The sequence below is a fragment of the Cricetulus griseus genome, chromosome 5 (genome assembly GCF_003668045.3).
Source record: "Cricetulus griseus strain 17A/GY chromosome 5, alternate assembly CriGri-PICRH-1.0, whole genome shotgun sequence".
Classification (NCBI taxonomy): Eukaryota; Metazoa; Chordata; class Mammalia; order Rodentia; family Cricetidae; genus Cricetulus; species Cricetulus griseus.
This window is the reverse complement of record NC_048598.1, coordinates 186,816,121-186,833,285: the sequence shown is the minus strand read 5'-3', so window position 1 is coordinate 186,833,285 and position 17,165 is coordinate 186,816,121. Positions and strand designations below refer to the sequence as shown.

General features: G+C 51.1%; 1 protein-coding gene across 5 annotated transcripts in view; it reads right to left on the bottom strand.

The window, feature by feature from the left end:
- Window positions 1–1,083: 1,083 nt before the first annotated feature.
- Bcl11b (BAF chromatin remodeling complex subunit BCL11B) overlaps window positions 1,084–17,165 on the bottom strand; it is an 86,164-nt gene continuing 70,082 nt past the window's right edge. For all 5 annotated transcript variants that reach the window (XM_035445953.1, XM_027416353.2, XM_035445954.1 and 2 more), the window contains one exon: window positions 1,084–3,095. In XM_035445953.1, coding sequence (XP_035301844.1) covers window positions 1,084–3,095 — 2,012 coding nt within the window. The remainder of the gene's footprint in view (window positions 3,096–17,165) is intronic.

The window sequence follows — 17,165 nt, the reverse complement described above, 5'->3', positions numbered from 1 at the left end:
TATCTGTAGGCCGGGGGGCGAAAGAGAAAGAAGCATCACATCGAGAGAAGCCGGAAACAACATTGCTAGTTTCTTCCTTCCTGCCACCAGTAGGTACCTGTCTACCGAGTAGGTACCCCCAGCCCTTACTATACAGCCAAATCTACAGCAAAGGTCAGAGGCTCCTTCCCAGGATCCACCAGGCTCCCCAGAAAAAGGACAGTATCTCCTGGTAATGCACAACTGCAGGAGGCTGGGGCTACTCCCAGAGTCACCCTGGAAAAGTTTCTTGGGTCCCGAGTGCGGGAGAAGCTCACTTGCCACACATCCCTCCCTCAAAGTTTTCCTTCCATAACATGAAAGTGAATTCCACACAGAGAAAGTCTCTGTGACTCAGGGGACATCAGTGCTACGTCTCCAATCCGATGCTAAAACAAAGTGCTACAATTTTAAAGATTGTAATCCGCTGTACATCCACCTCCCGAGGAAAAAAAAAATGTTTTTGAAAGCCACCCCCTCCCCACCAAAAAAACCCACATGCCACTTTTTTTTTTTTTATTTCAGGACAAAAGTAAATGATGAAAAGGCAAACAACTTTAAAAGTCATTTAAGTATTGGCTTCTTGACAAGAAATTACACATGCTTAGCTTAAATTTCAAAAAAGCAGCACCCCCCCCCACACACACACAAAAATTATAATTTAAAAGATAGCTTCCCTCTACATCACTTGCGAGTCATTGCTCAAACTACTACTGGGTTATTAAAAAATGAAGGGATGGATACCCAACAAAATCTTTTAAAGGAATTTAAACAGAAATAATAATAATAATAAGTACCTGCACATACATGCCAAAAAATTACAAAACCCAATAAATACAGAAATTATTGCACAGTTAAAAGGCTCCACAATTTTTTTTTTTTAATTTTTTACTGCCTTAATCAACCCTCAGGTTTCCATAGGACTTTGCAGACACAGGTTAGGTTGGACTGCCGCCTCCCTGGGCCCCGGGGACACAGAGGCCAGTCCGGTCACCGGGTCCCGTTGGCGATGGTTGGCGATGGTCATGCTGTACAGACGCACGCTGTGCCCCTCAGCACACGCGCTTAGCTCCTCTCGGCCTGCTCGATTTTGACATCATTAGTCAGCAAGTGTTCACCGTGCCACTTTTTCATGTGTTTCTCCAGGGTGCTGTAGACGCTGAAGGGCATCTGGCAGATGTCGCAGCGGTACACCTCCTTGCCGATCTGCCCGTGCGTCTTCATGTGGCGCGTGAGCTTGCTGCTCTGCGCGCACGCGTAGTTGCACAGCTCGCACTTGTAAGGCCGCTCTCCGGTGTGGCTCCTCCGGTGCACTGTCAGGTTGCTACAGTTCTTGAAGACCTTGCCGCAATACTCGCACGTGTCGCTGCGGCGGCCCTCCTTGGAGCTGGGCCGCCCAGGCCCCGGGCCACCCAGGTGAGGCGTGCTGCCCCCGCTCGCCGTACCGCTGCGCCCCGACAGCCCACCATCCAGCAGGTCCCCCGGAGGCGTGGAGAAGCGCAGGCTGCCATTCTCAGACGAGTGCTCGGACGACGTGGCGAAAGGCGACTGGCGCGCATCTGTGAAGCCCAGGAATGGGTCCTTCATGAAGTGGCGTGAAGCGGCGTAGCCCACAAGCCACTGCGAGTACACGTTCTCCGATGGGATGAGCGCGGCAGGTGGCAGCTCCAGGTCCTTCTCCACCTTGATGCGTTTGGCCGCGTGCAGCCCGGGGCCACCAAGCCCGGGGCTGGGCAGTGGCGCTGGCTTGCGCGGGAAGAGTGCTGGGAAGGGCTCTGCGCCAGGTGCGAAGGCCCCACCACGCCCGTTCACCGCTCCAGGTGCACCTGCGTCCCCGCAGCCACCAGCACCCGTGTCACCCGCATCACCTGCACGCTTCAGGAAGGCGCCACGCTTCTCCCCATACTGTGGCAGCGCGCCCAGCCCCGCGTCCTCCATCACCTTGCCCAGTGCCAGCGCTTTCTCATCCGCCAGCGCCGCAGCTGCGGCACCCGCACCCGCCACGCCCGGCACACCGCCCCCGTTTTCACGGCCGCGGCCCAGCTCCGAGTCCATGCTGAAGCTCGACTCAGGCCGGCTCTCGTTCTCCAGCAGCAGCTCCTCTTCTTCCTCCTCCTCATCCTCATCGTCCTCGGGTTCGGGGCCCAGCGATGGGTCACTCTCGTGGTGACGGAAGTCACCGTCCGCTGCCTTGAGGTCACCGGGCAGCTCGCTGGTACCCGGCTCTGGGGAGCTGGCAGCCGACAGCCCGTCGTCCGAGCGGCCAGCCAGCGAGCCCGCCTTGTGCATGTGCGTCTTCATGTGGCGCTTGAGCTTGCTCGCCTGCGAGCACGCGTGGTCGCACAGCTGGCACTTGTAGGGCTTCTCGCCCGTGTGGCTGCGCCGGTGCACGATGAGATTGCTCTGGAATTTGAAGGTCTTGCCGCAGAACTCACAGGACTTGCTCTTGGCGGGCGGCTGTGGTGGCGGCGTGCCCGCGGGCATGGGTGGCAGCGGTGGCGTGCTGAGAAACGGGGACTTGGGACTGGGCTGGAAAGGGTTCAGCAGCCGGTGCATAGGGTTGCCACGGCCTGGGGACACGGGTGGCGGCGTGGAGCTGTTGCCAGCCAGTTCTCGCAGCCGCCGAGAGAAGTCCATGGCTGGAGAGTCTATGGCCATGGGGTTCAGGCGCATGACTCGGTCGAAGGCACTAGGGTGCTGGGCCACGAGCCCCATCTCCTCTGCACTGAGGCGGTGTGGGTCCAGGTGATGGCGTGGCGGTGGGCTGAAAAGCGGCGGCGTACCTGGCAGGCGACCCTCGCCGAAGCCAGGGTGGTCCCGCAGAATGGGGCCTGTCATGCGCAGCAGGTTGAAGGGGTTGCTGTCCCCCAGGAAATTCATGAGTGGGGACTGCGCCACGGCCTCGGGCCCGAGTGGAGGCGGGATGGTGAGCCTGGGTGTGAGCGAGCTGCTGGCAGGCCCGGGCTCCAGGTAGATGCGGAAGCCATGCGTGTTCTGCGCGTGCTGCAGCAGGAACCAGGCGCTGTTGAAGGGCTGCTTGCATGTTGTACAAATGTAGCTGGAAGGCTCATCTTTACCTGGGGAAACACAAAAGGGAAAGGCAGAGCGTAAGCAGCTGTCGTGGCGGCCACAGGATGGGCAGACCTCACTGTGTCTGCCCACATGGCAGAGGACAAGATCTATGAGCAGGCCCAGGAAACTCTGGGAGTCACTTGTGCACCTAATCATTGCGACCACCCAGATGGCAGGGAACAATGGGACCTATGAGTAGGCCCCATGACTCCTGGGAGTCTCGCCTTTGCAGCCAAAGAGTGGACAGGCCTCACTGCGTCCACCCAGATGGCAGGGGACAGCAGGATCTATGAGCAGGCCCCGGGTCACTAGGGAGTAACTTGCGTTCAGTAGGCCTGACTTTGCTCCCCCTGAAAGTGTTCTTATTTTCATCATTTGGGGGACCAGAGGGGAGAGAGTGACAATGGCTACATTATGTAAAAGACAGCCAGGGTAATAAACCTCAGCCCCACACCATCTAGACCAGGATTTTTAACTCAGTCACTGTTGACATGTAGACCCCACGCTCATAATCCATTGCTGGAGAGAAAACCCCCACCCTCCAGTAGTGCAGACAGAAAAGTCTCCTCAGGGATAAAAATTACTCCACCCCATCCTCCCGTTGGTGACTACTGACTCCACTGCTTTGCAAATTTAATTTTTTTTAAACAGAAATTGCTATGAAACTCTGTGGTAGATTGGCTGCCTAGCAGGTATGAGGACTTACATTCAATTCCCAGTGCTGCTAGAGACAGACATCCAGACAGTGCCTACATTTGAGATTTTAGCCACAGGAGAGTTCTGTGTCATGGGCCAGTATCTGTGCAGCGAATACTGTCCAATGGAAACCCAGATATGTGAAGCAAGACTAACACAGTTCAGAAGTCTGCTATTCCATGAAAGCCACCCTTACCTATGGCCTCACACACACCCACAGTGTGGAAATCAGCTCCACGGTCCCCGAGAAGGGCAGAAGGTGGGGGATGGGGCTCTAGCTAAAAGAGTAGTTTGATGTCTTCTGCTAGAAGACAAAGGAACAAATGCAGGTCGCCAAGTATGACAGCAGTCAGTCAGGACGAACAGCCACACGTGTTGATTTGTTACAACTGGCTCGGGTGACATCAGTAACAAACTGTAGTGGACACTAGTGGCCCTGAGCCAAAACACCACACACTCGTCAGTCACTGGGCAGTCGCAAGATGGAGGCTGAACCTTTTGTCTTGAGCCATTGACCTCAATGCGAGGCCACACTCTGCCTGCCAGAACCTTCCTAATGCTTCAGATGAGTAAGGCAGGCGTGGACAGGCCTGTCTGCCTCCATCGGATGCAGCGGCTCAGTAAGAATAGGCCTATCATTCCAGTCCTGGCACCAAGTATGGCAACCTCAGTCTTGAAAAGCCCCTCTCCTCTGTTTAAACTTGCCTGTATCAAAAAAAAAAAAAAAAAAAAAGATACTAATGCTGACACTAAGTCAGGAGTTTCAAACTCCCCAGCAAAGCCAAACAAGAACAGTTACCATACCCCACAATAGACAAGGCCGTGGGAATGGACCTGACAAGCCCCCATCTCTGCTTAGCCCAGCTATCCTGAGACTTCTATAATCCTGGGTAGACATCATCTTCGCTTCCCACCCGCTAATTACATTTCTCCACACTGTGTATGTATGTTCTGAAGCTCTCCTAGGCCTCAGTTTCCAGTGTGCACCTCTCTAAGTCAGGCTCACCAGTGAGCCATGGCCCACAGAAAAGCACCATGCCATCGCAGGGCAGAATTGAGAGTCCCTGGGAGCAGGGCACCAGCAGGCCCAGGGCAAGCGGCACTGGAATCCGAGACATGCTTTTGCAAGCCAGGGATTATCCTACTCCCCCCTGATAGTGTGCCTGTGGGTTTGGTGTGGTAGGAAGTAAAGCAGAGGGAAGGAGGGAAATAAAAGGATCCTGGGTTTACCCTCATCCTGCTGTATATGTGTATTCCTGTGTGCTCATATGTATGCATGTGTGTATACATGCGTGTGGGGGCTAGACGATGTCATTCCTTATGTAGCGCCATCTTATCTTTTTTGAGACAGGGTCTCTCACTGGGACTTAGGGCTCACAGATTAGGCTAGACCGTCTGGCCGGTATGCCCAGAGATCCTCCTCTGCCTACCTCCCCCGGCACTGAGAAGGCAAGTGCATGACTCCACCCCTTGTTTCTGAGGTATATTCTAGGCATTGAACTTGGTTCTTTATATCTGTACAGCACACCTTTACAGAAAGCCATCTCTCCAGGCCTCACTCCACTTTTTTAAGCTGCCACTGGAGCATGGAAGGTATGGCTTGGTGGTAGAGTGCTTGCCTAGCATACATGAGGCCCTACATACAATCCCCAGCACCAGCCTGCAGCAAAACAAATAGTAAAACAAAAACACCAATCCTGGAGATCAGAGGCCATTGCTCTCTCCAGGTGTCCCTGCCCGTCTGGATGGGTCTGTACTCCGGCACAGGCTGCTAAAGGGAATCTTCTATCTTAGCCTGATTTCACAGGGCCTGGGAAGCCACCATGCTCACTATTGGGGCCTTCCGCTAACAGAAGAGCAATGTCTCCCAACGCCCTAACCCACCCCACCCCGTGTTCAAGTGTATTAGCTGAGGTTCTTGGGGGACAGGATGGCTTGCCTCAGATAGTTCACTTGGAGCTGGCCAGAATTCAGGTTTTAGACTCCTTCTCACATCGTGTGTGTGTGTGTGTGTGTGTGTGTGTGTGTGTGTGTGTGTGTGTGTGTGTGTCTGTCTGTCTGTCTGTCTGTCTGTCTGTCTGTCTGTGATAAAAAGGTAAATACAAGTTCCTTTCAGACACTTCGGAGCTACTAACACTAGTGAAGTACCATGTCCTAGGAGGTCCCATGTCAAAAGAACAGTTGTTTCTGTGCCCCAGTCACTCTAAGTAATGGATTCATGGCACATGGCTGCTGAGGGCTGGGGTGTTCTTAAGCTGGGCCCCATTTCTTCTCAGCATCTCCATTTCCTCAAGTAGCTCTGAAGCACTTCCTGCCTCTTTATCTGGTGGCCACACGTTTTTCTAGATTGTTCTACAGCCAGCAATCAAGCAGTGTGACTATCCAACAAATACAGAAATCCAAAGTTGATTAGGTAGCCAAAATAACTGATTACATTTAAAAAAATAAGGAAGTAAATGCCCCCAAACTGGGACATTTATTGAAGGTGTGTATGGGTGGATGTCACCTCTATAGTTAACTGTGAGGAGAAAGAGGGCTGCTTACTCATCAATTCAGATTTCAGGGCCATTTGTCACCCCAGGATCAGAGCTTTCTTTATCTGAGCCCCTAAATGTCCCACCATAGTACTCAATCAAAGATTCACTGTAGGCAGCAGCCTCCCCAGTACCTGAAGGAGAAAAAAGAAAATCTCCCAGCGCTTGAAGTCCCTCCCTAGACAACTCTCTTTCCAGCCACCCCCTTCTGTTTTAAAATAAAATGTCCATTGCCACATGATGACCTCACAGCTCTCTCTTGCCTAGAAATAGCCCCGCGCACGGGGCTGCTCCCAGTTAAGAACTGAACAATGTCAGGGAGTCTTGGACGAGCCACTTGGGACATCTTTCTATTCAAGAATTGAGTAAGTGTGTTATCGACGCAGCACACTTCTGTCTGCAGAAGAGCCTCAGACAGACAGCAGGTAGCTTCTGACTCAGGGCTGGCCTGGGCTCATCCCAAACTTTCCTCCTCCTCCTCACACTCACGCCACCTGCACACAGTTGTTCCAAACGATATCCTATAGTAGGAGGTGGCTGCTTTGCTAATGGACAGAACAGGATCCCCTAACCTCACACTGCTGCTGCTAAAGATCCCAACCCTGGGTCCAGATGACTTAACAGCATCAATCCTGGCCTACAGACCTAGAAATGGCAGCTACGTTTGTCTCACTAAATCATATGGAGCAACCCAGAACCCAGGGCCCCATGTCTTCCCTTGCTTCCTGCCTCTCTATCTTCATAGATCTTTACAGTACACACTAAGCCTTTATTCCTGCAGCTACCAAGAGGCTGTCTTAGCATTTGCAAATGCATAATCTTACCCCAGATCCATTCTGACATGAGGTCCCACACACAGGAGCATCACTTAACACGTGTGCTTTGCTCACGAAAGGGTGTAGCCAAACAAGTGATGTCATTTCTCTGAGCCTTCATTCCCAGTCACTAAAACAGAAAGGCAGGGAAGTCCTTCCTGCCTCTGTAACACGTGCATTGTTGTAGAGACTCGGCAACAGGCATCACACATTTTGGGTTTTTGTCGCCCTCCTTGTACATGGCTGTGGGTGTTTGGGGCATTGTCTTTTGCTTTAACTGCTGGTAATAAGGCCTGGGTGAATTGTAATGCAGCTTGCTTCAAAAATAGCAACTTCAGAGAGAAATGTACAGACATTGAAGGACACGGCTGTCCAAGCAGGGGAACCAGTCTGGGCCCCCTGGACCCCTCAGCACTGCACATGGGGTTGGCATTTTCACTGCCTCGGCTCATGCCAACCTAGGTCACCACAGCCTCTGGGGGAAGCTAGATGAGGATCACATTCATGCTAGAACACGAGGACATGCAGTTTAGAGACTCAGAGTCACAGCCAGGAAGTGGCGAGGCCACACCCTCACCGTCTTCCCAAGCCCTGCACAGGACCCCAGTGGCCCTCCCTGCACACACCTGCCAACCACAGCGCCTGTCACCCTTTCTGCAGGTGTGGAGGTCAGTTTCACAAAAACAGTGCGCTCTCAGGCAAGGGCACTGATTGTCCTCAGACAGCCTCCATTAAGTCTACAACAGACCTTCATCCTAAGCTGGAACAAGGGAGCCATTTTACAGAGCCAGAGAGCCTGCCAGGTGGCATGTGCTACTTGGGGGGACCTATTGAAGGGACCACATGATGCTGGGATGGCTGAACCCTGGACAGAGGGTTTTATCCCTGGATGCCTCTCAGTGATCCTCCTCATCCAGTACCCAAGCAGAAGGCTGGTTTTGCCTCATCACTTACCACCGCCCACACCAACCAACAACTGCTAGGAGTGCTGTCTCCACAGCTCCACAATGGCAATCCACACAACCATTATTCAAGTGACATATAGATCCCATGTTCATTTAGAAACTCCAGTGGTAGAGCACTTGCCTAGCATGCATGAAGCCCTGGGTCCAATCCCCAAATCTCCCAGCACCAACATCAATAAAAAACCATTTCTTCCTTCTTGATGTCAGAGAGAAAAATGTCAACTGGGCTCCTTGAGTGTTCATGGTCATCTGCAAATCCACAAGCATCCAGCCGGTTCCCAATTCACTCAATCAGACCTCAGTCCTGGGAGATGGAAAGTAGAGAGGAGGAATGACAGAGGTAGCAACAGACAGTAGGAATTCTATATCGTGAGCCAGGAATGAGCTAAGTATACCAGGGGCCTCGGGCACATTTCCCACAGCTCAGCAAGCCCAACCAGTGCACCATCCGTGCTATTTCAAGATGAGGAAACTGAGGACCGGAAGAGATAAAGGGATCATCTGCCTCATGCCCGAAAGCTGCCAAGGGGCAGTACCTATGTGGTATGCTGTCAAGACAAAAGCCACTCAAGAGAGAAGTGTCCAGAGCTCAGGAACCTAGGGTGGGGGTAGGCACCTGCACCTTGATATTTTACCTTCTATCCCAGCTTATGTGAGAACAAAGTCAAGACGTATTGCTTTATGCTATAATTGTGGTAAATGAATTCATGCTGATGAGCTCACGAGAATGGAATAGATCCATGAGCAATTCACGGAAGGGTGTGATTCCATGGTAGCTGGGACAGTGGAGGGGCGGGGAAACACAGACGGACACGGCACACAGGACTATGTGTGATTGCTAATACTTAGTGATGGCCTCGATCTAACAGACAGATCCAGCTATCCATCTGCTCCCCCTGCAAACCTTAAATCCTCCTTAGCCTGCGCATCAGACAGCGTTGAGCAAATACGGAGAGCCTGGGCCTCTCTGCCGTTTGTGGATCCCAGCACACAAGAGCTCAAGCAGGGGGAACCGGGACAGACAGGACTGAATAAAGTTGAAAGTTCTTCCTGTCATCAGACAACAATCACGGCTTGGATCTCTCATTCAGTGACTGAACGCCCTGTATGTGCTTGGTCCTCCTCTTACAGCTAGTCACACACAACTCACAGTCCAGGGGAGCTGGAGGTTACCTCGTAACTATTTAGTGAAAAATATGTGTGATGGAACTGGGGAGACAGTCCAGTCAGTAAAGTGCTTGCCTCAAAAGACCTGAGTTCAATTCCCAGAACTCATGTTTAACAAAATACCCAGGCACGATGACGCACATTAGGAATCCCAGTGTGGTGAAGCAAAGTCAGGAGGCTCCCAGAAGCCCATTCACCAGTTAGCCTGCCCTACTTGGCAATTTCTGGGCTTGTCAGGAAAAGTTTGAGAAGTAGATAACATCTGAGGTGGTCCTCTGACCTCTAACATGTATGCACCTACATACACATGAGCATGAACACGCATACAGGTGTGCATACACACACACAAACACGGGGTTGTATGGGTGGTGCTAGGAAGATGGAAGAGCCATGGGCTTGACAGCATTGGGATTAGAATCTGCGTCACACTGGCTTCTGTCCCATGTCCTCCTAATAACTGCACATTGTGACCATGTACAAAAGAAAAGAAAAGCAATTCGGCACATGACTGGCCTTGAACTATCTATTTAGACTCCATCTTGTGGCTGGATTCCAAGTTGAGTGCTGGGACTGCAACCCCCCACGGTGGTTACGATCACGCGTGGGCTTTAATGTCTATGCCCTGTGGTCCTGCAGTTCACTGTGGCCTGGGACACTGCCTTAGCCTTTGCAGAAAGAAGCTCCTTTCTTGACACTGTGGTCAAGTTGATGGATATCAAGGAAAATCAGGTTCTCATTAGAAAAACGGAGGCCTTGCTGGGGGTGTTTGTTGCAGTAAACTGCCCAAGACAGGGTCCCCTATCCTATACTTCCTGGGTACACAGCAGGTGACTCAGGACAGAAAATGCATAGCCTGCACTCTTGACCATATTCTGTGTGTTTTCCCATGGTCTGTGCCACAGGAAGTGTCACGACCAGGTTTCATGGAATACCTGTCTTCTGTACCCCACCTGTTTCCTCAGGTTGTCAGGCCCACCGTGCTGGAACACCATTCTTTGACCTTGGCCTTGCTACCTCTAAGTCATATGAAAAACAGTTTTGACCCAAATGCCTTAGGAGAAAGAAATCAAATGTCATCACAGGTGAGAGGGCCCCACAGTCTTCCAGCTTATTAACTGGAAAAGCCAGAAATCACACTCAGATCCACCTGACCAGGGTTCACTTTGTGTCCTTACCCACAGCCAGCTGTCCCCGTCACAAAAGAAGTGCTACTGTTGTCAGCAGCCCGAAGAGGGCATGGGCCACTCAGTGCAGTCATCCATGTATGACAGTGAACACCAGACAGCTGGACAGGCAGGGAAGCCAAGTTGTGGGGGTACAAGTGCAGAAAAAAAAAAGCCAACAAGAAAGAGGTGTGACACTGAGAAAATCTTATCCTCTTCCCCTTCGTGGCTTCATCTACCAGGTGTTACCTCACCCTGGGAGAAAAGCTCTCTACTTACCACCCTCACCACAGTGGCAAACCAACCGCCACACAGTCCTCTCAACAGCCAAGTCTTACTGGAAACATAAGTGAGTCTTGCTTCCCTCCCTTCCAGGAGGCCACAGGTTGGGGTATGGGCACAGTGGCCAGTTACCCAGAATATTGTCAGGCAGAGTGGATGCTACAAAAGGATTTCAAAGATGCTGAGGGAAGAAGCAAAAAGATTAGGGGCGGGGCTGAAGGTAATATTCAAGCCAGACCTGAAAGAACCAGAGAGGCTGAGGTGAGGGAGATGGGACAGCAAGGTAGACTTTGTGAGCACAGGACAGAAGCCATGATGGAGGACACAGTTCTGCCTGGTGAAGAATGAGAGGGAGATGGGAGATGCCACAGCCACCTCACAGAATCCAGAGCCTTGGATGGAGGGCTGGCCCCACCCACCCCCTCAGTCTCCCAAACCACACTAAAGGCTGGATGTTAAGAATTAGTCTGTTCCCAGGAGTTCCATCTCCAAGGTCACACTATGTCTGGAAACCCAGAAACTGTACCTTTATGCAAATGTCACCAGCAACTTCCCAGGACCCTTTATCCTTGTGTCGGCCCCTCCCTCTTGCTCTCTCTATACTCCACGGAAGTGTAAAGCACTGGGAGCCAGGATCTCTGAGCATCCAGACATGGCGTGAAGGGCCACCTTGTAACTACAGGCCAGAAAGACATTGGTGAATATGGGATTTTCCAGCACAGGTTCAAGTCACTGGTCCCTAATGAAAAGTGAGTCCTGGCAACTTGGGAGCCCCGGGGAAGACCCTCTGAGGTCAGTCTAGCGTTAACTTTAGAAAGGAGAGGGAGGTCAGGCTAGTAGAGGAAAATATGTGGACAGAGCACGGAGATGGTATCCTGGATGCAAAGAGAGGAAACACTGATGGTGGAACCCTAGGAGGGTTTGGAACCCATCTGAGAAGAGACTGAAAATGTGTGAAAAAAAATAAATTAGCCAGATATTCAGTAAATCCCAATTTCTAAAATTCTCAGTGAAAACAGTCACAGTAAAAAAGAAAAGTAATTTCTTTCAAGCCCATACTCAGGGCATTTACAAGTAAGACAAGAACTGTGTTGTCTAGCAAAATCTACAGCAAAGAATGACGGTGAAGACCTGGACAGTTTTCAACTAGATGCCCCCTCTACCGTCCCATAACGTGGAAACTACAATAAAAAGGCAGCTTCAAACCAATCTCTGAAGGCCTCTAATGTAGGAGGAGGCTCTCTGTCAGTCTCTCAAGCAGGTCAGTTATCCCAGCAACCTCTCATTTGGTAGCTGAGAACCGTGAATCTGCACCTTCAGGACCAGGGTGGTCTAGGCTAAGTGGAGGCACCATGCACCCCTCATGTCCCAAAACAGTCTTTATTTCAACCGTTCAATTTTGTGGTCAGGCCAGGTGTGCAATGTCAGGCTCGGTGAAACAGCCACCCAGCTCCAAAACAAAGAGAAATCGCTGACCGAGAGGCACATCCGAGTAGGCTGAAAACATCGGTGTTTGTCACAGACTTGTAGAGTGGGAGAACAGGATGCAGAAGGCATGGGATGCAGATCCCTTGAAATCTGCACGTCGTGGGCTTCTCTGAACCACACCAACACTTCTGCAGTGGGATTTTCTTTATGTGTGTGGATAAAAGTCCACGTGTTCTTGTGTGGGCAAGTGTAAGTGTGCAGGGCAGAGGTGGTCTAAGTGTGTGCAGAGGCCACCTAGAATGCTCTTTGTCAGGAGCCATCCATCCTGGATTTGCTCTCTTTCGTTTTGAGATGGGGTCTCTCTCACTGGCCTGGAGTTTACTAACCAGGCTGAGCTGGCTGGCTAGAGAGTCCCAGGGAAGCGCCTGTTTTGGCCTCCCCAGCCCTGAGATCACAGGCTCATATCACCATAGGTTCTAGGGATCAAAGGCAGGTCCTCAGGCTTGCAAGCAAGAGCTTCACCAACTGTGCTAGCCTCAGCCCCTCCTGTGAGATCTGAGGTGCTGATGGACAAATTCATCTGAGTGGCTGAGTCACTCCACAGCCACCCTCACCCAGTGGGGGGTTTTCAAGTGCTCTGGAGCAGGAGCTGCATAGAGAATGTGCCAGAAACTGGCAAACCATGCTTGTCACTTAATGGTCAACAAACAGAAAAGGCAGGGAGCCACTGCAGGTGTGTGGAGGGACCACATGCCCACCTCACCCCAGGGGACTTCCTTCCCTCCTAGGTGACACAGGACCTCATGTGTCATGTGTCATGGCTTCCTTCCCAGGAAACTCTCTATCCTTCCTTACTTTCCTTAAATCCACAAAAAAATTCCACTTTCTACCCCAAGAAGTATGGCCAGGGCAGTAAATCTCGTTTTAATGGAGTGTACGTTTAGCTCTGAGGAGATAATTGACGTTATGGAGAGCCTCAACGCCCGAGTTATATAGGTTAGCTAATGCAAAGGGGACTCATTACCGACACACTACAAACAAGTCGTAATATATGTATATTGTTCTGAGTGGTGTTATAGCGAAAGTGTTCCGGTCCACGGGGATTGATAAAGCTCCAGAAAACAGCAGATACGCACTTGTAAATTTGTCTCATTTGTCTCTGAAGTTAAAGGTTATTCCCTTGTTCTGAATTTGTAATAAAAACATGCTAGCCCAGGGTTTGTGGAGAATGTTTGAATATTTAAATTGTGTATAATGATAGGCAATTATAGGGTAAAAACTGGACCTTATGAATGGGGGGAGTGCCATGTGGATCACCGAGTGCTTACCCCCAACGACTCTTTTATCTTTAATGCATTTTGTAAGCACCGCCACCACCCCCACTCCCACCCCCGCTCCTCCTCCACGGGGTTGAGGCACACACCACATTCCACAGCCACCAAGCAGGGACCAGCTAGACCCCGGTTCACCTGGGTAGGTGCCCCCCCCCCGCTTCTTCCATTTTGTGTCCTTCGGCATACAGTGTGTCTCTCTAACCTCAGATGGAAGCTGAGGCAAATGGCTCCTCTTCCTCAGAGCTGGTGTCAGGGCTGCTGTGTGGCTGAAGAGATGGTAGGCTGGGTGCAAGGAGGAGCCCCACACAGGACACGTATGAATACCTTCTGCCCCCCCTCTTCCTACATATCCCCATGCCCCCAGGAGTGGTTAGCAGAGAATCCCAGCCGTGCCCACAGCCTGGGGTGGGGACAGTGGTGGTGTGGCTTTTTGCTGCAGCCCAGGTGCCCACCTGGTCCCGGATGGCCGTCTACCCAGGTTAACCAACTACAGTGTAAGAGTAACTCCAGCCAGCTTGTCACCAAGCACAAAAGTCATCAGCCAGTGACTGCTCTTTTTTGCACCACAATTAAGACGAATCAATACGACGTGCCACAAATGGTATTTTACTCTCAATAAGAACCGGAGCTGAGTTTATTCAGAATATTTTAGCGCTTCCCCGGGGGATTTTGGGCCGACGCAGATGGCAAATAAAGTACTCAGCCTAAGGCTACAGCACATTATGGTAATTCTGATGTCAGATGTACTCTAATATACAGCTCTATTTAATCACCCCATTATTTCACATTTCCATATGAAAAACCTGCGGCTCTTCTGCACAGCTTTCCCTCTGCCACCGTGCCAAGCTTCCTCCAGCCCTCTGCCGGCAGCCGGGCTGTGGTCATCCTTACCAGGCACAACCCCACAGTACTGGAGTTTCCGGGTGCCCAGATGAACGATTAGAAAATCAGAGGGCTCGGATGCAGGCCAACATCGCCACCATGAAAGACAGACGTTAAGCACATGTTCACACACACACACACACACACACACACACATGGACACGAACACACGGACACACACACACACACGGACACACACACACACACACACACACACACACACACAGACACTGACAAGGAAAGAAATTAATGTCAGACAGTGATTACAGCTATGCTTACAACACATCCTCCTCCAAACACTGACAGCCCTAGTATGGTGGCTGGGTGGTGTATCATCCAGGTCCAGGCACAGCCTGTGACCCCCACCAGCTGTACCAACTGGTCCTTCCAACACCCTGCCCACCACCCTAGGACAGAAGAAAGCAAGCATGGGCAGCCAGGAGGGCTGGCCCAGGGACAAAGACTATAGATCGGAAGGGACAGAGCTAGGGAACCACAGCCTGGAACTGTAAAGTCTGGGGTCAGAAGGTCCCTGGACCCAGATACTGTATCAGAGAACCGGAAACCATGAAGCTCAGACCTCAGGGGAGGTGGGGTCCTGTGAATTCCACATGTCTGCAGAGCCTCAGGGCTGGCTGGCTGGCCAGCTGGCTGAGAGATGTCGGTGGAAGCTAGAGTTTTGGCTGGGACCAGGAAATCACTCTTGTGTAGTCACAAGGAGTTCCAAAGGAGCACAAAACCCATTGACCACCCAATTCTAGATTTCTTAAAGAAGAGTCTGCTGAGAGGAAATGACACCTGACACCTGGCCTTATAGAGTGTCTCAGTGATGAGTTAATTTAAAGCCATAGAATATGATTCTTGGAAACGGTTACAGCATGGGTCATTAAAACAGGCATTTGCCTTGGAGCAGGCTGAGTCCTGACGGGAACCTCCAAGGAAGGAGGGAAGTGGAGAGGGGGTAAGGAGGCAGGGAAGAAAGGAGATGTCAAAACCAAGCAAGTCCCAGAGAATACTTCAGAGTCACCAGAAAATTCCTAAAAAGATTCTACTCACCAAGACAACTGTCAGAGCCAGGTATGGTGGCTCATAATTGTAATCCCAGCACTTGGGAGAAATACTGTGAGTTAAAGGCCAACTTGGGCTACATATTAAATTCTCGAGTAGCCTGGGCTAAAGAGACTTTGTCTAAAAAAAAAAAAAAAAAAAGAACCAATTTTCCCAGTATTGTCTTAGGTGCTCAGGATAGGGAAGACTGTAGAGAAAACCAACTTGATTACTTGAAGGTACAGGTGTCTGGCCTGACCTTCCTGACCACACAAGTTCTTCAGGTGACACCTCTGAACGCCAGCTTGCCACCTGGGATCCCTGCTGCCTGCCTGGGACACATCAATTCACTCTTAAATCAGAGCCAATCATGTAACATTAAAATATGCTTTGGGGTAAAATTTGACAGTGCAATTCAATCTCGATTTCTCAGGCCTCAGATTCCTTCCTGTTGTTATTTTTGCAACATAAAAATGGATCTTCACATTCCTCGGTCATTTTCTAGTCTTGGAAAACAGGCTAGACCACTGGTTCTCAATTTCACCCCTCGAGGGGCCTTTGTCTGGAGACATTTTGATTGCTGTGTCTAGCGGGAATGGAGGGAAACTTCTGGCATCTCTTGGGCAAAAGCTGGGGAGGCCATGATGCATAGGGCCATTCCTCCCACCCATGCAGAGTGACCCAGCCCAGAGGGTGAGCAGTCCTGGGCTGGACTATTCAGCTTCTAGACTGCCTCCCCACTCCTCACGCCTACCAGCAAAGACTACAGAAGAAAAGTGAGAGCAGGGGTGAAGAGGAGAGAGAAGGGAAGGAGAGGTTGTGAGGAGACCACACCACCTCCTTGTTGTTGACAAATCTCAGAACTGACCTCGAAGCCTCCATGCCTTGTAAAGGGGACGGCAGCTTGGAAAGCAAAAGCAGTCAGAGACCCTGTCCACCGTCAGCACCCCTGCCCTGCAGCCTGCCACCAAGCATCCCTCCATGTGACACACAGCTCCATGCAGAGCTCAGTGGCCACTAGGGCAGGGCAGCAAAGGCTGCCCTAGATTTGGCAGCTCAGCTGTGAGCCTTGCAGCGGCTGCTGCATGAGACGAAAACCCAAACACACTTCCTGAAGTCGAAGAGATAAAAATACAGTTTCTGCTGCGTAGACCACTCTCGAATTTCTGTGTTACATATGGGGAGGTGGGGGATGACCATGCAAGCATAAGTGATTTAAAAAAAAAAATGATCTAGAGAGATTACATAAAAAGCACAATTAAGGGACGCTCACCATCCTGGGGCCTTCCAGAGTGTGCCGCTTCTGGGCTATTTTTAGAACAATCACTGAAGTGATTCTTCTTAGTTGTAAAAACACTCCAAATCAGAAAGTCAATTTTTCCTCTATTTGCAGAAGTGAGCTGGCTCCTCTGGACGGAGCGCGCGTGTTTTGCTTGGCGCCTGTTCATAAGACTGTCTTGGCATCGTTTCCTTGGAGCGCGCACGGTGAACCTGGCTCGCACACACAGTAGCACTTTCATTTGAAGCGCCCCAGCCACGCTTCCCTAATAACAGCCTGGGAACTGCAAAAAAAATGCCCGTGAGCCCAGCCCTTTAAATGGGGAACAGAGCAGGGCTCCGGGACCGGCTTACCACAACAGGGACTTGGGCTCAGGCCTTCTGTCCAGAAACAAGGCTCCCATTAAAAACAGAAAATAAAACAATACCAGTAAACTACTTTCTGGCAACAGCCACATGCTAACTCTCATCTCCCTACACACAC